At 42.9% G+C, this 26,121-nt stretch overlaps 1 protein-coding gene across 16 annotated transcripts in view; it reads left to right on the top strand.

Annotated features, from left to right (window-relative positions):
- FRYL (FRY like transcription coactivator) overlaps positions 1 to 26,121 on the top strand; it is a 2,516,714-nt gene that overhangs the window by 157,326 nt on the left and 2,333,267 nt on the right. For 8 of the 16 annotated variants that reach the window (XM_085642132.1, XM_085642134.1, XM_085642126.1 and 5 more), the window contains one exon: positions 2,708 to 2,811. Coding sequence is in view for 8 of the 16 variants with exons in the window: in XM_085642118.1 (XP_085498244.1) it covers positions 10,296 to 10,497 (202 nt within the window). In the remaining 8 variants the exon portion in view is untranslated. Of the gene's footprint in view, positions 1 to 2,707; positions 2,812 to 10,172; positions 10,498 to 26,121 lie in introns of those variants that run through there. The other 8 variants (XM_085642116.1, XM_085642119.1, XM_085642117.1 and 5 more) reach the window with 3 other exon arrangements.

Below are 26,121 nucleotides of genomic sequence, written 5' to 3' on the forward strand. Positions count from 1 at the left end.
GAAGCCTTCAAGATAACAAGAGGAACGCAATGAGGGTGTCCCTGCTCACCACTTATTTTTGCGCAATATATTGATCCTTTCCTGAAACCGAGCTGGCGGCATATATTCCCCCGTTATTTATGTTGGAACAGGAAGATAAGGTGTTGGCTTATGCTGACGATGTAGCTCTAGTTACTTCCCATCCAGAAAAGGCCATAAGGGCAATTGAAGAGAATCAGAGATATGGTCCCCTGTCAAGCTATGCCCTGAATAGGGATAAAACACAGATAGTTATTAACGAAGTTGTATCTTTTTTGGATTACAGGGTAGTTAAAAAGGCAACATATCTAGGGGTTACGATAACAGCTGAGTTGGATGAGGTGGTAGAGAAACATTTAGAGCCATGTGCAGTTGAGATCAATAAAGCGCTAACAAAGGTGGATAATTTGCATCTAACATTGATTGAGGAAACCATCAAAATTGTATTTTTTCCTAAAATATTGTATTTTTAAAGAGCAATCCCCCTCTTTTTTCGAACCTCTGGCTAAAGAAGTTTGAAAGCATATTTGCACTATTAATCTGGCCATATTCTAGACCTAGAAGATTGATCAAATATTTGTCTTTACCCAGGGAACGTGGCGGTTTGGCCCTTCCGAACCTTAAATTATATTGGACTGCCTCAATAGTGCAATGTTCAACACCCCTGAGGGTGGACATTAAGAGGGGGCAGCTAGATTACCCCTCCCCCTTTGAGCTACTGATTGGCCCCGAAACATGGGGGTGTCTTTGGCGTCATCTCGATTATGGTTATTACAAAAGGGTGCGCTTTAACCTCACGGCCTTTCAAGTAAGTGTGGTCCTCTGTACGGCGCCTACTAGGACTCGGAAAGTTGAATTATTACAAGCCACTTTTTCAAAATAAGAATCTGCCTGATATTTTTAACGATTTCTACTTTAATAACTGGATAAAAGCAGGAATGATTTAGATAGGCTGCTTTTTTACATCATATGGCATAATGGTATTCGATGATTTAAGAGCAAAATTTGGTTTTACTAATAGAGAATTTATTAAATATATACAGATTAGAGATTATTTGCAGAGGAAGGGGGGCGGGACTGAAGTGAGGTGCGAATTTGTGGACAAAATAATACAGCCTGTCTCACCCTGGATCGGGATACTGTATGAGTTGCTTAATGAATACATGAAAGATGACTTGGGGGAAAATGCTCCACCAAGTGGCAAAGGACTCTAGATATTAGACACAGATTTCCAACGTGCCTTTTTAAACACTCTTAATGACTTTGATGCCTGCTAATCTTCAAGCACAGTATCATAAAACCTGCTTTGATTTATTTTCTACTCCGTATCGGATTGCCAAATTGGGTGAGGGGAAAGTTGTGCACTGCCCGCGCTGTACGTTGTATAAGGCAGATTTCATTCATATGTTCGCCACATGTAACGATCTTGTCACTTATTGGAGAAATTGATGAATTTTTTAGGAAGAAATTGTTCTCCTGGTTAATGCAACTCCTCCGCTAATTATGCTGGGTATAACTAACTTGGAAGTAAAGGATCGAGGGGCTCTTGTTCGCATAGCAATGGCATTGTATAGATTATGTATAGCCTCAGCTTGGCTGTACCCTAAACCCCCACCTCTCATTCCAACAATGGCTAGCTCGTCTGTTGGGGACCTATAATCTTCGGAATGTCGCAATGCTATATATAAGCGGAAGGGGTATAGGGCCAAACTAAAAAGGGGCAGGAATTTGGCAATACTTTGTCAACTGGATGGAACTATTGGACGGATACATTATATCTATACTGTGAATATTTTAAGCTGCTGTGTGTGTATATGTATGTATTTATATATATATAATGGAGCCAAATCCAAAACCTATAGCCTCTCCAACATTTTAGCTGCTATTTACATTGCACGTTTGCACTTTTAAACCCGCACTTTGTAATATGCTGTTAAAAATGACCAGATGGTGACTAGGAATGAAAATCTGGGCATGATTATTCACTTGCACTTTCTGGATTGTTGAAGGATAATTTGCCGTAAGATGGAACCTTAAGCTTATTAGCTCCAATTGCACTATGCCACTTTTGATTTTGCTTCTAAAAGATGGAATGATATAAGTAATGATTTTTTGCTAACTAAGTGGTCTATTTATTATGTTAGAAATCTCAGAGAGGTCACAGCGTGCTTGGTGATTTGCTATATTAATGGAATGTATTCTATTTATATACCACACTAATGTATGAGCAAAAATTTAAGATGTGGAACAGAAACCTACAATGACATTTTTGTGATAGTTTGTAAATGATAGCTAGGTTGGGGGTGGGCATGGGCAAGGGGAAATACTAAAAAAAAAAAAAATACGGGGGGAAGAGAAATCCTTTCTTTTTCTTACTCCATAAAAAATATTTTTTTTTTATAAAAGAAATCAAACAGAATAGCCTGTTGCTCTTTTGTGATAATTTAGGACTAAGGGCATTTCATTATCAAGATAGCACTTCACATTAGGGATCGATTGCCCCTTTGAATGAATTGTTTTAACTTTCACCAACAGCCCTGAAAAACATGCAAAAAATACATTAAAAATCATGAGTGTGGTCTGTCTTGAATTAATGCAGTTATGATTATGTCCATTGCTCTTTTCTATTCACATCTATTAAAGCAAGTTATTTTGTCCCAATGCTAATAATTTTTTTCGCTTTTCCTAGCTGTTCAGTAAACTGTCTGCTGATGGTTCGTAGCTTAAAGCTAAACTCTGCCTCTCTTCTCGGAATTCATCAAATCACATGAATATTTTCTCATCAGTGATACAGTAAGTAAAACATGACTCTTTCCTGGTGGATGTTTCTCTATTGTTATTGCTGTTGTCATTATCATGATTATTATAACATTGAGTGGAAAAGTGAAGAAGTTGTACTTTCCATTTCTGATGCTGTATGTTTTAATTCACCACATCCCATACCGTCCACTTAATGCATTTCCCAAAGGAACTTGTGTCCATTATACATACATCCACTGCATGTATAATTCTTATGAATGTTTTCCTGCAAATATGGTTATTTTCAAATTAATTTATCTGCAAATTCTTCTTTATGAAATAAGGACTTTAAACTGTTCGTCTAAATTATTGGAAGGTAATGTGCTTCCCCTCTGGTCCTCCTCTACCTTTTAGCCAGTTACCATAAATTAGCTGTTTTGTGGGCTCTGAATTAAGGTGTGACTTGTCTGTCATGCCAACTAAGAAACTTAATAGCACCTTGTAGCAGGGTGAGAGGTACTCTTACTGGTAGGCATGTCTGCGCTCCTTTCAAATACTATCTCCGTATGAATCAACTAGCTGTATATCGTTTACCATTAATAGTTTTCTGAACTAGATGGTCTGGCATCAGGATAATGTTGAATTTTGTTTTTTAAACTATTGTTTGTTTTACTAAGCACTGCTTAGGGAGCCATTTCTGGTGGAGAACCTGATCGTTGGCTGGCCGCGCCATAAAATTACTCCAATAGGTAGTTTTAAGTTCGCTCAAGTTACTGCTTAAAGTTAATCAGTAATTGAAAGAGCCACAAATTATTATGAGCGATGATCAGGCTTCCGTCTTGACAGAGAAGTTCAATGGCCCACTATCAAAAGGGATCCATTAAAGAGGCCCTTCTACACGAGCGACAGGGAGGTTACTAGGTGTGCTTTCTTGTACTGGAAAAAACCTATTCTGACCAATTAAATCTTTACAAACAAACGTAAAATAGAAGGTATGCAGAATGTCCTTCCTCTACGGTAATAAGGTGACATCTGGTGACACTCAACAGACTCCTATTTCCACGACCCAGCCCATTCAGAGCAACAACAGAACCTCTACATCAGGGGTTCCCAACCTTATCTATGCCCCGTACACCTACAAAATGTTTGATTATTGTTCGCAACCCTACAAAAGTAATATCACATTTAAATATGCAAATATAAACATACTTTCCCTCTTTGTTGCACACCATGAAATGACATATATCACCCCCTGGGGGTGCGGGCACCCCAGATTGGGAACCCCTGCTCTACATTGTGGCAGGTGGAAATCATTTGTTGTAGTGTTACCTTTTAAAATAGGCTGCCACAAATGCTTATTGGTGGTGGTAGTAGTGTAACCACAGTGGAACGAACCCACAGATCTCTGCACATACTTTGACTAGTAAGCAGAATTAATGTTTACAGTGCAAGAGTGGTACAAACAAGCCTTTAGTTGTTATAGCGGTTAATACCGCAGTCACTCTTCAAAGATATTTTCTAGTCAAACACACTTGACAAACACAAGTTTGAGTGCGAGAATATCGACATTGTGAAAACAAAAAGAAATAGAAAGTGGCACCTATAACGGTGAAGAGACCAAGTATTTTAAGAGCAGGATTTCCCTTTTGTAGCCTACACTGAGAGAATCGTAACGATTTCATTAGGAATGATGTATTCTTGCATGTCTTGATTTGAGGCTACAGCAGGAGTGGTTTGCAAGTGAATTGTCATACTCTCTGGGAGGTTTTGTGTGTCAATCTAGTGTTTCTATTGCAAATGGTGCATTAGTCTACAATGATGAACTCCGCAGAATTTACTCATAGAAGTTTCCCTCATCCTCTTCTTACAGTGACTATCATGATGGAACTTTGCATTGGCTGTAGAGGCATTTCTGATGGTTGATGTACCACTCACTCCACATGTAGAGTATACTAATTTCCAATCTATCACTAGCATGTCCATCTACTAAACATTTACAGTGCAAAAAGGAAAGGTTGCCTACCTGTAACAAAATTACAAATGGGCACTGTCCTAGATACACGACCCAATTTTACTTATCCTGGTTAATTGGAGTGCTATCATAGTATATTATTTGCCACTCTTGCGCATCCCATGAGGTACTTTTGCTTTAAAAATTACAACATGCAAGATTGCATTTGTATGATACAAGTGTAAGTCCTAGTCCCCATCGGTCAAAAACCCTTTTTCATTTAAATAAGATGCTTATTCAAGCTGAGCCGTCAGACTGCATGATGATGCTCAGCATGTGATACTAGAGTAGTCTCAAGCTGCAAAAGTGTTTTTGCATATAATGTAACATTTTCCAAATTTAGCACTGTGCCCATAATCGGCCCTCTATGTAGACAGAAAGATCATGATCGAAAGTTGAAAATTGATCAGGCGACACTTGATGGCATTACATTAGTCTTTCAAGCTCCCAGACGAGAAGAATCATTTAAGAATTCAGGCAGCCTGATCGAGAGAGATAAAAAAAATTCTCAATAAGACTGCCATCTCATTTACAATTTTGTATAAGATTGTTTTCTTTTTTTTTTTAAATCTTTGTTTTAGACTGTAAACAACTCAAATAAAACATAACCATGTTCATTGTACAGTTTGTCTAGCATATTGTGTATATTTGATTTCACCCTCCCCCCCCCCCCCCCCCATCCCCCCTGAACCCTGTCAGAGGAAGTCCTATTTCGACCCCACATATGTGCATGTGTTCTCTCTAGGTGGTGCCTGTTTATCGAAATATTTGCCTCCATGTCTTGCTTTAGGAGTTGTGGCATCGATGTCCCGGGCTGCCCCCAGTGTCCTCTGCCACCCCAAGTATCCCCCTTCCCTGACGGGGCTTTGGGGGAGGAGGGATCCCCAGGTTTCACATTTTAGCTCGTATTGTCCCCTCCATTGACCCCCCCCCACACCTTCTGAAATGTCCCCGTACAGCCCTTTTCTTATTAAACCAACTTCTATGCCTGCATACAGTGCATCATGTTGATCTTCGATTGGCCCTTAGTTGGGTTGGGAGACCCCCGCCGCACCCTCCCCCCCCCCCCCCCCCCCCCCCCCCAAAACCCTTTACCTGAATCCTTCTTTGCAAGTGTGAAGCCTAGCTCACAGAATTGTTGTCAACTGGCAAGGGCCACCTCACTCTGCACCACTAGTAACATAAATTGTGGGGTGACTGGGACCCGCACTCCTAGTACGGTGTCAAACTTCGAAGCCACCTCCCTCCACTATGACTGTTATGGGGGCTGCATTCCCAGATCGGGTGAAAGAAGGATCCCTCAGTCTCAACACAACGTAGGCAGTTGGAGGACCGTGCCCTCCCCCATCTTAAATACTCGTTGGCTGTCAAACTCTATACAGGCTCTTGAGTTGGATGGGCCTCATACTTAATTTGCAAAGATCTTGGAATGACTGGTTCTCCATTTATTACTTAATACTGGAAAAAGTGAGCCATTTTGAACTCAAACCTGAAACATGCGTTTGCAATGCAATAGGTCTCGCATTTACGAGAGTTTCGTAGATGCGAGACCTATTGCATTGCAAATGCTTGTTTTGAAGTGCCCAAACCTAATTGTGATCCCAGTTCGACCCTATATTTGTAAAGCGCTCCGATAGCTTGTTGGGCATGGTTTGGGCTATATAAAAGTACACAAAACAAATGTAAATATTGGCGCACCTTGTGCCGCAATGAAACCAGTGAGTAGCGGGGGGGGTTGGAGTCCGGGGTGTCGGTGTGAGCCGACCAATGGGACTCGTATCCTGGATAATGACAATGTAACTTCATCCACAGAGTCAGGGAATAAATAGAGTTAGGGCTCATTGTATTGCATTATTCAATTTTTAACATCAGTGTCTGTGTTTGAGCATATTATTTCCACTCATGTCTGCTGGTTTATCCTTGATTTGGTGAAGAAATATATAAATTCTGAATTTGAACAATTATTTGACTGATAGATGCTTCTGCACCGGTCAGGATTTAACCATATAAACAGCCGCATGAAAAAAAATAGTCACCTGAGAAGATTGGCAAGATGGTACAAACATGAGCAGATTGGCAGCTATATAGGGACAGCGCACCCCATATTACTGTAATACCCTGTGGTACCAATCCTGTCGGCTAATGTTCAGGCAGCAGTGACTTTAAGAATCAGTAAAAATAGCATATTTTCGTATTTTTAAATCAATTTCGACCGGGAAACTGATTGCTTTCCATTTTAAAAGATGAGTAAGCAAGAATTACAAAGTGTACTTTCGCTTGGAGGTATCAGTGTATTACACAAAAGAAGTCAATAGATCAGGTTTCATGTGCTAACGCATGCAAAACAAGCAGATCGTAACCTGTCCCACGAGGAATGCAGCTGCCACCCTGTGCGCTGCGCTCACTCCCGCAGGCAAAACGCCGTGGGAGTGAACATTACAAAAGAGGTGGGACATGCACCCGCCTTTAGCCATTTGCGTGCGTTCATTATTGAAAGACAAACGCAAAAGCCAACACAATGCGTGGGGAACAATCAGACCCACACAGAGCAGTTACAAGAAGCCTCGCAGAGCAGCAAATGCGCGCTGCGCTAGGCTAGACCTAAAAAAAAAAAACAATCCTGCTGTTATACGAGGTGTTCTGTTGTGTGGACACGAATGTGGACTGGTATGCGAGTAATCAAATTAAAGTAACTTCATTAATTATCAAGTTCTGTTGTGTGTGTATATAACAGCTTCTGTTTTGCCCCACTATATGTTGGAAGCAGGGCTCTCGTTTTGGAGTTAAGGGTAAATGTTGTTGGCGATTCAAAAAATATCAGTTGTATCGGAGAAACCCATTGGGGCAATTAAACTTAAATTTTTTGCGATCAGAAGTTGTTCGAAAAATACACAAGAAATTCGTGAGAGACGGGTATATCAGCTGGAAGCCAAATGGTTTTTCCTTTTAAATGTACAAATCTCCTTTTGGTATTCATTCTGAGTCTGGCTTGAATTTTTTCTTCTAGGAAGAAAAAATTCATGGAACTTGTATGGCATTGCTAGTGACTGTGTAACCTGCATGGAGACATTAGATGAAGCTTGTGACTTTTAAATGGTGAATGATTTGCCGTTAGTTTTAGGTTGTTCTTTGGTAAAATAGTTCTTCCAAGCAAACTGTATTGCAATGTTCACTGATCGAAATGTACTGTGGTTTGTAGAATTTAGTGCTGTGCAAGGTTAATTGTATAGACTGAAATATAATTTTGAGTTTCATTTTCTAAGACCTATATTAATATAACTTATGGGGAAGAATTATAATTACACGTTTTTGTTGTTAGAGCAATAGGGTATAATTCATGCTATTTCAAAATAATTTTCACATGGCAAGTTCGATGGTTGTATACTTGGTGTCATGAACAAGATGGTTGTGCTTGCAATATTAACCCTGATTACTTCTATGGACCATACTTTTGTAACAACATGGCACCCTTAAACCCATTCCAAGGAGGGCTGAGACTCTGAAATACGTGTTGATGGGGTCCGTATGGAATGGAGGTTTGCAAGTTTGCAGATCATCAACATTTTGTATATGGACTCGAAAATCAAATCGCCTTTGATAACCAGGTCAAAAGGAGTTAGAGGTCGCACTAACAGACATTTAAAAACGTCCAATAGTGCAGTATAAGAAGTAGAGGTGCACTACAGAGTCAAGGTTCAGCTAAAAACATCTAAGCTTGAGGATATTGTCTTCACTGTGTTTAAACTTTATCGGTAGGTAATTGGCAGTCTCATAGGGCTTCATCTTTCGTTTGCTTTAGAAATGTGCCTTAAGGGTAGTCTGAGACAGCCAGCATGGTTTTTCTAATGCTAAAACTACCAGTGTCTTCCACCAACCACGAGTTATCAGCCTAGTCAATACAGTGACTGGGTAGAAAATGGTGTGACTGTCAGAGTGCTCCCTCAAGCTGTGGGAGTACTTCATCATTATTGCTAGTTTTTTGCCTCGAGGGGCGGCATCAGGGCAGCATTTCAAGCTCCTCAAAATTACAACTTTAAAAAACAAAAACCTTGGGTTTTTTGTAATGTTCCCTCATCACTGTGCACTTTCTTGGTTAACTACTTTTAGAAGTGGGTGTCTGCATCTTTAGACAAGGGGTCAGACCCACTAGACGTATAGGAAAGAAACCAGGGGTTCTGGCCAGAATATAAAGGTAACTTTTATTTATGTATGCATTTAGTTGTATTTCACCTTTACTCTGTTTAAGGCTTTCTAGCCCACTCTATTCCATTTTTTTTTCTACATTTCTTAGGTATTACTTTTTCGGTGCACCGCCCAGCATCCTATCATCGTTCACTCCCTGCTAGCTTTAGTCTCGGACCTTTTATTTTTAGCCACTGAAACGCTTGATGATCATACGTGTATCAGTATCTGAATAGTATTGTTTTTCGGGTTTTTTAGCAACTGAATTAGTTGGAAATAAACTTTTACGGGGAAATACTTTTTTATAAAATTATTTTTTCATGAGCAGTTGATTACAAACGCACAAGACTGTCACTACTGTATGTTTCATACAGCCACGTAATATGCATACCTCATAATTATTATAACAAACCGTCATATCCCCACCATTTGCGCTACATTTTCTGATGTTTCTGGGGGCAGCCTCTCGTGTTGTGGAGCATTCCTCCTGCTGAGCACACCAGTCCATCGCCAACCAGCACTATGCTGCATCACCTCGCTGCTTCGCAGTGTCATTTGACCAATGTCCCAGTTCCAACTAGGGTGTTTTCTCCTATAAGTGTACACATTAAAGCAGATTATCAGCGTGAAAATTGGGACGTTGCTTTTAGTATGTGTTCCTAAATGCTAAATCCATCTCTTCAATGTTCGTGCGGTAATGTTGGAAATCTGCACCCTAATTACCCAGCAGGGTTCCTAAAACAGTGATGTAATTGTGTAAGCTGGTTAAAGTCCCATTCACGTCTTGAGGGTGATGGTAACACAGCAATCCATTCATCATAAGAAACAAATAATGAAGACCGGGTAGTGTGGCTGCAAATATAGTGCAAAGAGCAGTACGTGTGATAAGCATTATCTTTGCAAGCAGGCCCATTCTCCACCCTGTTACTGCGTGCGAGCTGGACTTTATCAACACAGCCAAACTGAACTTGTTTTATTAGAGAATATATACACCCATAAACTCTTAAAGCTTTGCAGGCTGTCTCTTGATTGGGTCGGCCATGGTAGGCACTTTGTACTAGATTCTTTTATAGGCGTACTTACCTTTAGCACATATTGCATGTATGTCTTCAGCTGCCGTCGTTATCAGTTTGCACAGCCAGTGTGGCTTCAGAATCTTCCTCCCAGCATCTGGCTCCTGACCCGCGTGCTGTCTGGCACCGCCTAGGCCCTGCGTGACGTCACTATGTAAAGCAGCACGCGTAGCTCTTGGAGGAAGTTTGCACAGGCACTTGGGCGTGTGTTCGTGGTCGCCTCGGGCTGCCGATTTCAGACCACGCTTGGAATGTAGTTCGAGAAAAGCAGGATGGATTTTTTTAAGAAAGTGGTTCCATCCGTTATGTCTGGGGACGTAGTTTTGGATGTAGGAAGCACAGTGCGTGAAAGTTCACCCAAGCTGCTGAAGATGAGGCGGGTGAGCCTGCTGTCTCTGGGTCAAACCATAGACGAGGACGAAGTGGCCGACTTTAAATTCACTAACTTCCGAAGATACAAGCGCCGTCCTCAAGGTATGGTAATTAAATCAAATGGCCATGTTTTTGTTTTGTATGTAGATCAACAGACGTGAACAGCATGCCCACTTCCTTCACAGTCGCAAGTTGCCACCAGGAAAATACCCTCCGTTCCTTCTGTTAACTTGGTACCAGAATATCACACATTCGTTTTCGGATGTCCAGCTGCTGAACCTCACTAGGATTCATAGAGATTTAATTAGTAATGAATAGACATGAAAAGCTCAGTGTTCAGTAAATTCAATGTAAAGTCTTTTATTTCCTTGAAGTAAATGCCCCCTAGACTCCTAGTAAAGCAACCTGTATGTATGTATTAAAATTATTTTAAACGGTTTTTGTGCGATCGCATTTATAAAGCACGCACAAAGTGTACAGGTTTTCAAGGTGTGTACTGGGTTATAGTTGTATGTACTCAGAAGTTTGGTTGACCTGCCTTATGTCGACTTGTGTGTGGTGCAGCACATTTTTCTAATATTTATTGCATTTGACACCTGTGCACAGTCAAATGTAAAACTGAAAGGATATATTATCATATTTTATTTGAGAAAACGGCATGATTGCATTTGTGCTTTAAACTGTGTCATGTGCATGTTGTTGGTTTGACTCCTTATATTTCCAATGACCCTATACATCTTAATGGTTTTAAGACCTTCCACTCTCGAGCCATTCCATCCAGTCACGGTAGATCAAAGGGCAGCCTCTGTGTTTATGTATCTAATACATTGGCCTCCAATAGTGTAACAGTAAATCCATCTAACCCGTTTTACCAAATTGTCCAGGTTGATTGCATGACCTCTATTTCGTTGATATTAGTTAATTTTTATAGTAATGCTTGTAACTTGGACACACTGTGCCAACTGGATGAGGAATTGGGAACTATTCTGGATAAGGGTTTAAATGATAAAATCTTGCTTTGGGGGGCGACTTTAACATCCAACCTTGTCTATTGTTGGCTGATAAAGTCTGTGGCATGATCTCTCCATTGGGTGACGGCGTCTCCCATTTTGTTCATTCAGGGTATGGGGAGAAACTTAATGAGCTGCTCTTTAAATACAATCTAGGTTTTAGTAACGAACTTGGAGGCAGCCCGGTGGTAGTACCCTAAACATTTGATGATAGCAGGGGTAGGAGTGTCATTGATTTCCTTTTATTTCCCAAACGTTACTCTGCACTAGTTAACTTTATACTACATAACATTGTAATGAGTGATCATTTTCCACAGAGTATTGTATTGAATATTCGTATTCAGAATAAGCCTGGCCAAGGGCAATCCACCCTTGCTGCGGAGAACATAGTACTCTTCCGTTCGAACGGGTTTGCCCTGCGCTGGTCCATGGTTGACCCATCCCGATTTTGACAGCAAATTCTTATGTAACAGAGTAGGGCTTTTGAGGTCTGTTTGGATGAGACTGCTGACGCTAGTACGGTCATGGAGGCTTTTGGACACATCAGCAAGGAGATTAGTGCTGGGCTGACTATTAACCAGACTAGAGGGGTAATGAAAAAGCAAGGGTGGTTTGACCATGCATGCACTCTTGCACACAATAAATTAAAGAGGGCCTTGAAAGAGTTTCCTAGGAATAACCTAGAAGTACAAAATTGTAGGCGGGCTTATAAACTAGCACTAAACCATCGCATAAAGGTTCTTAAAGAGGAGGCTTGGGACCATCTGCAGAAAGCAAGCCAGAACAAAGATTCTAAGTTATTTTGGCGTGTTGTGAATTCTCCCTTTTGTTGTGACGATGATAAACCCAGAATAGAGGCAGCAATTACAGAAAAAGAATGGGTGGTCCATTTTGTGAAATTATATATGGGCTCGGCTGAAAAAGATCAAGATAACTCTGTGGCCGGGTTAAGAGATGTCTCCCCTGGGCCTACTCTTTATTTGAACAGTTCGACCAATACACATCAATTAACTACAGTATAGCGACAGTTTCGTTTCTCAGTGGCATTATACACTTTGCAAATTACATTACAGACATTATGTTGCGTAAATCAAGGGGTTTCGTGATTCTCTGTGTACCTCTGCTGAGCAGGCGGGGGACAGATGTTGCCTCTGTAGCAGTTCCACGCTTCCCACACATATTTCCATTTCCCAGGGCACCCTCTCGCCACGTAGACTGATTTCTCCCGGTACATGCACCAGTCTAGATCTTCCTTCCACCTCCCCACCTGAGGCGGCTGACTAGAGACCCAGAGCTGCCTATGTTCCTTTTTGCTATCATATAGCCCAGAGTGGCCCATTGTGTAGTGTAGGTGTTGAGATCCGTCGGTTCCCAGACATTCAGTATGCACATTCGCGCTTCTGGCTGCAAGCTTACCCCCAATACCGCCCGCAGTATGTGATTTATGTCCCTCCAGTACGATTGTATCCTAGGACAATGCCACAGTATATGGATGAAAGTGCCCAGCTCCCCACAACCCATTCTGCACTCCCCGCTTTCTGCTCGTCGCATTCGGAGCAGGCAGGTCCCCGTTACATAGGTCCTGTGGAGTATTTTAAGCTGCAACCATTCGTGGGGAAGAAATCGCCTCCTGCCAGTCTTCCTCATTAAGTTCTAATCCGTCACTATTCCATTTTTCCTTAAGGGTCAGTAAGGGATCTTCCATATTGTTGATCAACTTCCTGTATATTAGCGACACAAAAGGCTGAACCGTTACTTCCCCCCCAAATATCTTTGATTCGCGAGATCTCTATAAGGTCCCATTTGTCGAAACCTCTGGACTTCCAGAGGTTCCCGAGTTTCTCCGAGCTCCACAGTGGTGTGGCCAGGGTGAGTTTCCCCTCCCACTTCAGGTGCCTGTTGACTGTGTGCCAAGTCTGCATTTGCTGTTGGGCCAGTCAGTGGGAAACTGTGGGGTTTGGCGTATAACGCCCTTGTATATTTGCGCCCCCCCCCCGGGAGCAGCCACCTATTCATGGCGTATCCGGGATCATCCAGACGACCGTAGACCCCCTGGTTTATTGCTGCCAGTTGGGACGTCCAATAATATTTCTTTAGGTCGGGAAGACCGATTTCTCCCCTCCCCCCCCCATCATACCAATTAAGCGTCAACTTTGAGAATGCTATGCGGGGCCTGCCATCCCAGAGGAGCTGCCTCTGGAGACTCTCGATCTCTCTGAAATAGGACGCTGGAACCGGGTCCATTGCATTCTGGAGGGCATATAAGAAACGAGGCAGAGCCATCATTTTAAAAAGAACCGCCCTTCCCAACATGGAGAGCGGAAGGGATCTCCAGTGCGCTACATCCTTCCTAAGTCTCTGCAAGGGTGGTACTAGGTTTCGGGTGAAGGAGAGTTTCGAATCTAATGGCACATATATACCGAGATACTGGAAACCCTCATCTGCGATCTGAATCGGGCAACTTAGCGGTATGGCAGGCGGGTCTACCTGAAGGATGTACATTACTGATTTGGACCAGTTGATAGCGAATCCGGAGTATCTTCCGAATGCCTTCAGCACATCTAGGAGGCATATCAGTGATGATCTCGGGTTAGTTAAGTAAAGTAGAATGTCGTCTGCATATAGGGAGACCTTGTCCTCCCAATCCTGTGACCACCGCATTCCGCGGATAGATATGTCTTGCCTGACCCAGGCAACCAGCGGCTCCAATGCCAGTGCAAAGAGGAGCGGAGACAGGGGACATCCCTGTCTAGCGCCCCTGCTCAGTTGGAAGTCTGGGGATTTACGATTGTTTACTACCACCCGAGCCATCGGGCCGGAATACAGGAGGCGAATCCAACCTATAAACTCCGGGCCAAATCCCAATCTATCCAGAACCGCAAATAGATAGGGCCATTCAACCATGTCGAATGCCATAGTAGCGTCTAAGGATACTAAAGCTGCCAGTTTCAGTATGGTAGGTGTTCTACTCAATACTCCATGTAGCCTACGCAGGTTAAGGGCCGTATTACGATGGGCCATAAAGCCCGACTGATCTGGGTGAACTAGGGTGTTGATGACTTTAATCAGTCGAGTGGGCAGTAATTTTGCTAGTACTTTGGGCTCCACATTTAGAAGTGATATCGGCCTGTAGGAGGCGCAGCTGGTTCTGGGTTTACCTTCCTTATAGATGACTACAATATTAGCCACCCGTTGATCATATGGGAGCCTCCAACATGGAGCGGAAGTAGGGGGCCAGTTTATTAGGTCTGAGTTTATACAGCTCAATGGGTATTCCGTTGGGGCCCGTGGCTTTGCCCGAATTTACACCCCTGATTGCCTGCGCTACCTCCTCATCCGCCAACTGTGACTCTAGGTAGCTCCTGTTTTCGTCTGAGAGCGTGGGGAGTCTAATATCTTTTAGCATCTCGCAATTTGCTACTTCGGAGAACTTGCCATTAGTACTATACACTGTGTGAAAATAGTCCGCAAACGTGTCCGCTATGGCTTGCGGGTCTGTTATGGGACTGGAGTCTTTCCCCTGTATCTCAGGTACCAATCTCGAGGCCCATTCCCGCCTGTCTAGCCACGCAATCAGCTTCCCGGCCTTATCCCCATGTTTATAAATTTTGCCCTGGACCCTTCTACTCTGCGCCCTGGCTCTATCTCTAGCAATACTGTTGAACTCATCTTGCCGTAACCTCAGAAGATGAAGCCCTTCCGGGGTCACAGCCTGTGTCAGGTCCTCTTCTGATTTTATCACTTCCTCTGCTCTTTCCAATTCCGCCTGCCTTTCACGCTTTTTCCCCGCTATCAGCGATAGGGTTTTACCCAGAATAACTGTCTTGTATGCCTCCCATAGATTCTGTGCGGAGTCAACTGTACCCTCATTCTCTTGAAAGTAGTTATCCCTGGCTTTGCCTATACTATCACGGGTAGCCGGGTCTTTCAAATACCACAGATTAATAGGGGCCACCCTGCCATTGCTACGGCGTCCAAAGTCCATCTTCAGCCACACAGAGGAGTGATCTGAGATGCCCCGTCCCAGATGACGCACCTCGCGGATAGCGTGAGCCTGTGCCGCCGGGACAAGGATGTAGTATATTCGTGATAAACTGTAATGTGCGCTAGATACATGGGTAAATTGTATTTTATCCGGGTTATGTATTCGCCAGCCATCTACCATCCCCACGGTATCTAAAAATTCTGACAGCCACCCCATAGCCGGTCTAATAACACGTGGCGGATGTCGGTCGAGGTCTCCGGTCATCACAGCATTGAAGTCGCTTCCCAGTGTCAGAATTCCCAGCGGAAATGACAAGAAGATCGAACCCATATCTTTGAACGTTTCGGTCTGTAGACCAGGTGGTACGTAAACCGAGACAAATGTGGCTGTCTTACCTTCCCACTGGCCCGAGACCCCTATATATCTGCCCCTTTTGTCTTGCCATGTGGCTTGTATTGTGAAAGGGAATGAGTTTTTGTTTAGTATTCCTACCCCTCGCGATCCAGAGGTAAAGCCCGCGTGTGCCACAAGCTTATACCCTCCTCTATGTAAAGCCATACATTTATTTCCTATAAGGTGCGTTTCTTGAAGGAGGATCACGTCGGGGGCATGGCGTCTAATAAACTGGTTGACCATACCTCTCTTTATTTTGTCTCCAAGTCCATTCACATTCCAACTGAGTACACTAACCCCTGATACCTGTTCACTGCACATCGTTATGTCTCTGCCTGGGTCGCTGGGGGGAGGGCTGCAGTTCCCTTGTATGTCTGGGATCAGCTGGCGTAGAGGTCTCTGTTCACGTCCCAGCCGCCCCTTTAGTGCCTCCCCCCCCCCCCTCCCCCCAGGCCCTGTAATGCAGCCCTCACTGAAAGTGCCTTTCATTGTGGTTTCCCAGACACTACTCTGCTCCGAGGGCCCCTGATGCCGAGCACTGCAGTGCGCTCTTGGACGATATCAGTCGGTCCGCAGGCACGGCGGGGCATCGGAAGGCCACCGATCGCAGCCGCTCCACCCACTCTCCTCACTGCCGGGGGGGGGGGGGGAGAGAGAGGACGGCGGGGAGGGGGAATCCAGAGTCACTCACCCCATCTCCGCCTGCGTTCCCGCAGCGGTCCTTTCACCATACAGCGGTGCCACCTGCATAGACGCTGCAGCGTTTCCAAGGCTTCTTTCCTCCACTCCCGACCCCCGGAGGCGAACGGGTGCAAGGGCGGGTGGGGCGCCCCCTCCTCGGCAACACAGGAGTTCAATCCAGAAGTCGGGCGGCGATTTCAGCTCGACCGAGGACCTCCGGTCAAGCCCGCCGATGACATTGTACTTCCGGTCGGCTCCCGCGGCACTCCAGTCCCCGGCCGCAGCCAGGCCCGATGTCTTGAGGTATGCACCTTAGGTTTCCGGCGACGTCCGGAGACCGGAGTTTCAGTAATCTGCACCGCTATCGTAGTACTCTCAGGCACCGATCCTCAAGAACAGGATAGTTTGCCGGATATTAGGATTAGGGGACGGTAGTGGCGGAGCCGAGGTTTTACGCGGCCATCTTGGTCCGGCGCTTGGGCCTTCTCTTTTGTGTAAATATTTCGATTTTAACTTCACATTGGAGGAGGTGATTTGGGCACTTGGAGCCAGCAAGGGATGAAAGGCACCTGTCCCCGATGGGATCCCGATTGACATCTTTAAGGACAACAATGATTTCTGGGCCCCTCTCCTGACCCTGGTCCTTAAGTCTTTTCGGGAAGCTGGTTTTCCAGTGTCTTGGTCGGAATCGCATATTGTGCCAAAATTTAAAAAGGGAGACCACAACTGGCCCGCACATTATAGACTCCTCTCCTTGCTGGATTCGCTGGTTAAGGTGGTGCGTCATATTGTGCTGGACAGACTACAGGAGCGGGCAGATTGTAACAATATTCTGTCCAACTTTCAATATGGCTTTCTCCAGGGTGTTTGGGCCACAGAGCAGGCCATCAATTTGAATTTGCTAGTGAGCAAGTACACACAAATAAAAGGGGGGCAATCTGTTCCTGGCGTTTGTGGACTTGTCCTCCGCATTCGACTGTGTCGCCCATGATAAACTCTGGTCTATTATGGCCTCAATGGGTGTTGACTGTGCCATCGTCTATTTTCTTAGATACTTGTACTCAATGAGTTATGCCAAGATTCGATATGGTGTGAATGGCGAATGCACGAGCCCAGTTGACATTAAGAAGGGGGTCCGCCAGTAGTGCGTACTCGCGCCGTTTTTATTTAATTTGTAGATCAATGGCTTGGGCAGTACCCTTGTGGACTCATGTATTGACCTGCCTCAAATCGTAATAGGCCAGTACCAGTATTATTGTATGCGGATGACGCGGTGCTTATGGCCCGCACCCCCAACGCTCATCAGGACCTTTTAGATACATTTGTAAATTTTATGGAGAATTTGGGTCTTTTTAATTAACATGGGTAAAACGTACGTAATGAAAGCTGGTCGAAAGTTAGCCAAGGGGCGCAAATTTCCAATAGGAAATGAGATTTTACCTCAAACATCAACTTTCTCGTATTTAGGAATTTTATTCAATAGCAGTGGTAACTGGAAAAGTGTTTTAACAGAGCCATTGTACAGGACTGCTGTAGTGCTGATCACGCACTGAAAATACCGTGGTTGAAGTACATAAAAAATGTCGTGCATTATATTTGTCACTCTGAATATTACGAAAATCCTGAATCTTTGTTGCACATGTCAAGAGTATCATTAAAGAGAGTATGCTTGAACAATTTAGAGGAAAAGAGATTAACATTGGAACTCGTGAAGTCCACCGTACAACCTAATCAAATGGTACTGATGCGTTACACGATGCAGCCGTATTTAATTGGTGTTTTAAACGCTCAACATAGATTTGTCTTGACACGTTTTAGATTAGATATTTTTCATCGTTTTGACAAGTTTCCCCAATATCAAGAACTGGTCTCGTCAATTACCATGCAGTCCTTGCGACCAGATCTCGAAACAATCAACTATCCATGTACTGTTTTTTTTTGCAAATTGTATACAGATTTAAGTAATATTTTTATTAAGCCTTTAATGAAATTGTGCAGACCAGCCTACTTATTTCTACAATTGCGTCCGGATTTGTTTACATGTGTGGTAGTGGCAAGATTTTTGAGGTCTGTCATCACTAGAGAGAAGTTTTTAACTACTGCACCTTAAAATTGTTAATGTTTTTATTCCACCGGTTTCTAATGATTTGATTAACTCTTTCCAATTTTTAAATTTGTATTGAATTGTAAGCTTTTATGATTCTCTGTCTGAATCGAATAAAGTTGAATTGATTGATTGACTCCTTATAGGTTAATCCAAAATCCCTCCACATAGTGTGAAAAAAGATTCCCTCACCCTATCTGATTCCTAGGTTGGGCTTAACTATTTTGATCTGCAGAGTGATCTTTCTTATTGAAAATTACACCCAGATTGAGATCTAGAACTGCACATATATACCCACTGGTGAATCGACTTGTCCCCCCCCCTTGTTTTCTTGCTCTTATTGACTAACCTTTCACTGCCATACTTTCTCCTTCAACCTAACATACGGATCTCAGCCCAACCCCTAACCTCAGCATTGACATTGCTACTGTTTTGTTTACATACTCTTTGTAATGTTTAAATTTGAAAAGCGCACAAATGCCATGGGATGCAGTTGGATGTTATAAAAATTTTAAATAAATGAATCCTAAATTATGCACTCACTGACTAAACCGTGTAATAGCCAAAATTATATCATGTAGTCAGGCAACTTGTACCTTTTTCACAGACAGTTACTATCAAAACCTTCCTAAATGTTGCTCTTTATATTTATATATAACTAGGATTGTTTCATTGTGTAGGATTCAAACATGGGCAAAGGTCATCCGAACCTGTGTTTGGAGGGAAAGGAGGAGTTCACGTAGCTCACCAACCCTCCCCCCCCCACCCCCGACCCCCGGTCCAGAAATATCAAATTTGGGCAGTTTTACACATGATGATCTACTTTGTGAAACTGCACAAAGAGGAACCTCCTTGTGGTCATGAATAGGGGGGCAATCTGTTCCTTGCGTTTGTGGACTTGTCCTCCGCATTCGACTGTGTCGCCCATGATAAACTCTGGTCTATTATGGCCTCAATGGGTGGTGACTGTGCCATCGTCTATTTTCTTAGATACTTGTACTCAATGAGTTATGCCAAGATTCGATATGGTGTGAATGGCGAATGCACGAGCCCAGTTGACATTAAGACGGGGGTCCGCCAGTAGTGCGTACTCGCGCCGTTTTTATTTAATTTGTAGATCAATGGCTTGGGCAGTACCCTTGTGGACTCCTGTATTGACCTGCCTCAAATCGTAATAGGCCAGTACCAGTATTATTGTATGCGGATGACGCAGTGCTTATGGCCCGCACCCCCAACGCTCATCAGGACCTTTTAGATACATTTGTAAATTTTATGGAGAATTTGGGTCTTTTAATTAACATAGGTAAAACGTACGTAATGAAAGCTGGTCGAAAGTTAGCCAAGGGGCGCAAGAACTGGTCTCGTCAATTACACATGATGATATACTTAGTGAAACTGCACAAAGAGGAACCTCTTTGTGGTCATGAATATGTCTATGTATTTAGTTGGTGTTCTAGAGCATAGGAGTGTTTGCATGCATTCTGAATAGCATTGACAACTGATTTCTGTGTGAAGTGGACATTCCATACGTTTGCATCTTGTACTGTAAATTCTTCCTTGCTTTGGTAGCAAGTTTAAAAGTGGGGTAGTGAGCAGGGGTAGTCTCGATGATTTGAATCCTCTAACAGTTGTTGCCTTGCAGCTAATTGAAATTGGTACGCTACACGGATCCTGTGATGCATCGGTAGGTCAAGAAGGCCACCTTGACATTTTAATTTCTTAGATTGTGTGAAGTTTCTTTCAGCGCACATTCATGGTCTGTTCTAGGCCGGCACATACTGAAAGTATGCTGCTTATACTGAAACTGCTACTCATCTCGAAGTATATGTTCATTACATCCAATACTGGAGGAAAGCGAAGCTTAAAATGGAGTTCCTTATTCTCCAAAAAATAAAAGCTTGCCCGACACCAAAGACAGCGGTGAATAAGGGTAAGAACAAACAAAATAAATCTCACAGGTCGAAGTTGAAAGGTAAATCATTGGTACTAAACCCTCAACCAGCCTTAACTCTGAAAAGAGATGCAGTGCGTTATGGACAATGCGCCTGGGAGAATGAGGCCGGCTGCTGAAGGAGTGCTCAACATCGACCAGCGCTTTTTGATATTGGAAAAAACAGAAACAGAAAGTGGAGGTCGTCATGAGGAGGAAGAGGGAGTTTATCGATTCCCTCAAGGGATAGCACGGCCTTTAAAAGCCTCAGACAGAAAAGGAGTATGACGTGAAGCTGATGAATATCGAGCCTCCGACACCTGAGCCCGAAGAGGAGGAGCTCTTCTATTAAGAGGGAACCCTTCAAGGTCAGCTTGATTAGGGTTTTCTGCAAAAGACCATGAGGAAGAAGGGCGACTGTATATAGAAACACTCCTTCTAAGAAGGTATGGACACATTCTACTTAAGGCAGTAGTAATTTTGCAGCTTAATGAGTTTCCTGGATTCACTTTTGACTCTTCCACCTTCCTTAAAATGAGGCTAAACAGCACAGAACTGTAAAGAAAATAGACAAAAAAATGGCAAGCTGCAACGAAAGCCAGAGTTGCCATAGGGGGAAAACAGAATCTGAAGCTGGTGACCACGCAAAAAGGATTATGTAGGGGCTGCAGTGAAGTAACTATTTTGTTACTTGCAAAATAAATTTTTCAATGGAGTTGGCAAACTGAAATTGGCGAAGTGAGAAACTGAGACATTAAAACACCAAAGTGTCCTGCCCAAAGGCTTCTTAGTTAGGGGGCAGCTTAACGTCAGACGTTGCCTCAGGGATGCTGATCCAGTGCTGTCCACTTAAGGCAGAAACATATACAGTTTTCCTCCGTAATTGAGAATGAACCCTAGAGAAACATTACGTTTTTATTTTCATACTATTATCAGAGGTGTAATACCTTCATTTTTTACGATGCACAAACTGAATTTTTGGACACCGTTTCTTGTGACTAAATTAAAGATTTGTTTAGCAATGCTTTCGTTTTTGTTATTTTTTTTAGTATTTTTTCTTCTCTACAGTAGATTGTAATCTAGCCTGTTTAAAAAAAAAAAAAAAATCGGTTTGTCATATTTGGTTTGTATCGTAAGAAGCCATATATTCAGACTCTGTGCTTTTTGTGGTCTTTCAAAGTATTAACAGCAACAAACAAGTGGGTCAAAAGGAACAGGACAGCTTTGCAGTCTCATTGGCTTGCGAAAAACATTTGGGGGTTTTCAGAAGGTTGAACTAGGAATACGTTCCGCCTCTTGCTTACTATTGGCTTTGTGGTTTGTAACTCACATTTTCTGCCTTTCCATTTCCTGGCGTTATTTCACTTAGGCTGTGCAGCTTCAGTTTGATCCTCACTTGCTAAAGCAGTGTTTATAGTATTCTTCCACGAACTCGATTTCTGTAATAAACGGGCCTTTAATTCTTATCTTGTAACATTTGCTGGGCATTCAAAGATCGAGGTCAAATGTCTAGCTGTGTTTTTGTGGGAGCCTGGTGTTTATTTTGCTTTCGGCTTACTTCAAAGTGAGAGGGTTTATAGGAAAGAGGAACGCAGTGTACTTTCCCCATGCAACCTGCATGTGCTCTTCTTTTTAATTTTATTTTCTTATTATTTTAGACATAGCCATCTCAAAACAATTGCATGCTTTTTGCCAAATTCCTCCTTGAATCCATTTAATTTGTGAAACTGCATTCTTATGAACAGAGTACAAAACCGCATTACAGTCTCGGCGTCAGCCTAACTTATGGTGATCTTGAGCAATTTACACTGTTTATGGCCCATTCACTGTCGCGCACATAAGATCTTTTCACAGGAAAGAGCCAGCCACATTGTAACACAATTTAACAATGCTTGGCTTTCGCTTTGATGTGTGAAGCATATGTTTTATTTAGGACATCAGTGGCAACTTGTTTTGGAGAGTTGGATAAGTTTAAAGGCACATTTTCATGAAAACATTTGTTTGTTTAGCTACACAATTATATATTCTGTCTACAACTGTGCCTTTTTCGGAAAACATATATTACTGGATATAAATGATTTCCTCATTTGTCCTTGCTGGCACTAGGGTCGTGGTTTCATTGGTGCAGCAGGTGCAGTGTATTTTACTACTAAACAAGCATTCACAAATAGTTACCTTGCAGGCACTAGGGCCATGAGTTGAATGGTACAGTGGCACAGGGGCCGAAAGCTCTAGGAAACCAGTCAGGAGTGCTTTTTTGTTCTTTTGTAACCATTGCACCCAAAGTAGAACCTAAGTTACAGCTTTTATTACTGTGATGCTTTAGGCTATCGTACTTTTCTTTACTTACAACTTAAGTTGCATTCAGAGCATTTATATGCTACATTTTAACTGTTTTTGTATGGTCCTAAAATTGCTTCTGAATCTGGACACTTACACATTGGCAATGACATTCTCCATTCTATAACATTAGCACTTCAGCCGTTGTAAACACTATAGAAGTACTTATAACTTACCATATGGCATTCCATACCAAGCATTGGCAAAGGCAATAGTTCTTGCCTATACGAGACCTGTTGGCTTTGTCAATGTTTTTGTCCATATTATACAGCCGTGCTAGCTTCAGTACAGCATAACTGAAAATATATATTTTTTAAACTCAACACAGACCACGCTGGCTATGTCATACTTTGTTTTGTTTTTTTAGGTCTCGCCTGACCCAGTGCTTGCGATGGTCTGGCGAGACTTTAAGGGCTTTAAAAAATGCTACCGCCGGCTACAGCTTGCAGTGCATGTGCGCGGGCACGTGCTTGAGCAGAGACTCCATATGGCATTCCTCATGCTCATTAAGCGCATCGCTCGCCGCGCGCTTGATCGCGATCACTTTTGCCACGGCCGCGCGCTCACCACTCCCTTTTATACTCTCTCTTGTTATCATTAAGGTGTAATTCATGTTTTCTTCCTTCATTAAGGATGCGAGTGGGCGATCCGCGGACCTACCGTCCGTGTTAAGGACCTCTTCTCTCTACCTGTAAACACTGATGTAAGGTTCGAGCCATAAAACAAGACGCTAATGTTTTACACCCTTAATAATCTGCCACAAAAAGGGAATGTGCAACCCCTTAAGTTGCCTCAATTTAGACTGATAATATGCTGCAAAGTTGAAACTCCCTCTCATGTACTTCGCATACACACACACGCACCCCCATGACTCCACACACAGACACATATTATCAAATGAATCCAGTTTATTACAGAAGAAATAGCAGATCTCGCTGGCTCATTGTAATCCTATATATCAGTTTCAGTTTTTGCTCTCTGCATGTCCATATTAGTCCGTGAACCTCATCTGTTATTTTTCCAGCATTGGCTGTTTTGCATTTAATTCCTTCTCATTTCACAAGTGCGTGTAATACTAGATAAGCAGCTGTGGTGGTATCTTTGTTTTATATCAGTTCTGTTTCAATAAACTTGTAATGATTTAAAAAAGACTATCGAGTAACATCGCACTCTGCTGGTTTGCCTATTCTGGTCGTTTTGGACGCGTGGCGGCTGATGCTGCCCAAGGGCAGAGAATCGAAAAAAAGACATGTTTGAGATGCTTACCAGGTAAATCGTTACACATTTGCAGCTTCTTGTGTGAAGCATCCTGTTTCATGAGCTGCTTTCGAACTCAAGCTTCCCATTGAAGTGTATAGGCCCACATGTATGAACGCTGGTAAGTTACATGAGGTTGCATCCCAGTTAAGGGCCACTTGAGAGCTCTGTACAAAGGGCATGCCATTAATGTCTTGTCACCTAAGAGAGCCCCCCCTCTGCACAAGCTAATGGACTACAGGTGCAGATCTCTGGCGCCAGAGGCATGTGATGCCTACTCGCCTTCGACCTCCTCAGACCACTCTCCTGACTGCCATCTTATTGTACTGGGAGCTCTGCGGCTGTTCGGAGCTAGGCAGAGGAGGGACCAGGTTCAATAGCCACTGCCAGCAGAGGAGAAAGGGATAGAGTGGGAATGGAGTAGCAGATGAGGTAAACAGAGGAGAAAGGGATAGAGTGGGAACGGAGTAGAAGAGGAACAAGCATTGGCATAACCAATAGGTCTCGCCTTTGGGACCTTATAAGTGTTTAGTTATCCAGCACAATCTTTGGTGCAACAACATCAAGTGTTGCATGGCTAAACACTTATAAGGTCCCAAAGGCGAGACCTATTGGCTATGACAATGCTTGTTTTACATTACTTTCAGCCATTGGCAACATAGCTATAAAACATTAGCAAAGCCAATAAATCTCACATAGGGTTTGCCAATGCTTGTTGGCGACTGGAATCGCTCAGCTGCTTTCATAAAAGTAGATTGGGCCCGAGTCTTAGTCTGCCTCTCTCTTTAGGAGGTACAGTCCAAAAACATACTTTATTCTGGGGTTTTCGCTCTGACCTTTTAAGCGTATATCTGAAAAATAAAAATGGCAAATAGACTTATCTATATTAAAATACAGATAAAATATTTTGGAATTACAGTAACGATTCTTCCCATTTTCTTATTAATTGCTGCAATATTAGATTGATGCAAGGAAAAGGCTAAGCAAGTGTCAAGCCAAAATGCCTTTCTGATGGTTACTTGTCATATAACTATTTTGAGAACTCTTCACAAACACAATACGCAGACCGCAGCTAGATTGTTCACATTGGGAAGTGGGCTGCCGTCATGTGCTTCTTGGTGGAATCCTCTAGGTTTTCTTCTGAGCAGTCTGCTTGCTAAGTAAACTAAGCAGGAAACCTGTCCAATTATTTACTCTTGTTGTTGTTCAAATCTGTGCCTAGACAGAAATGCCTACACATTCTAATCTTTTGAAACTTAATCATGGATGTAAATCCACTTCATTGTGAAACGTATGATGCAGAAATTAGTTGCTCTTGCTATGTACGACAATTGATCGTACAAAGCAAAGTTAGTCTGCATGGCCTACTGTGGCTATTGTTCTTCAACAAATTGGTCGACTGTTGAGTTACCTGAGATTTAAATTTTGTGAAACTGCCACTAGTTTGGCATTGCATCACTCTTAACTGTCGGGACCAATTGCAGTTGGACCTCACAAATTACAAGCTACAGCTCTGGATAGTTTTGATCTTCCGATCCTTAATGTCTTCTGTTGCCGAGGTGAAGCTTGATTGCAGCTTTGGTACAATCTAGTATACTTAACTGAAAAGAACGGAGACTTGTGCATGAATGATATTGTGAGAATAATGACAATAGTGGTTTGTTTAAATTCTGAAAGCGCTAGTAATGCAGAAGGCTGATACGGTTTCTGCTAGTAGAGAGCAGCCATCACTCCAGGCCCTAGGCAGTATTCATCTCAGCACTTCACGCTCCGAAATAACCAAGTTCAAATATCTGATACTCAAGGCCAGGAAAGTTTCAGAACTTGCACATAAATTATGAAACACAGTTGAGGCAGTGGTAAGCTAGAAGATGTGTTGGCATCCGCACTCCAAGTGTTACTAAAGCTTTAAAGAATCATTTCTATAAAAATAAATCTGGCATTTTCTCACATTCTCACCCACAACTCCATCATAGTAAACTCGATTTGCGTGGTTTGAGCCTTCTGTTAGTCAAGTAATACAGTT

This window comes from Triturus cristatus, chromosome 2_2 (assembly GCF_964204655.1).
Source record: "Triturus cristatus chromosome 2_2, aTriCri1.1, whole genome shotgun sequence".
NCBI classification, from domain to species: Eukaryota; Metazoa; Chordata; class Amphibia; order Caudata; family Salamandridae; genus Triturus; species Triturus cristatus.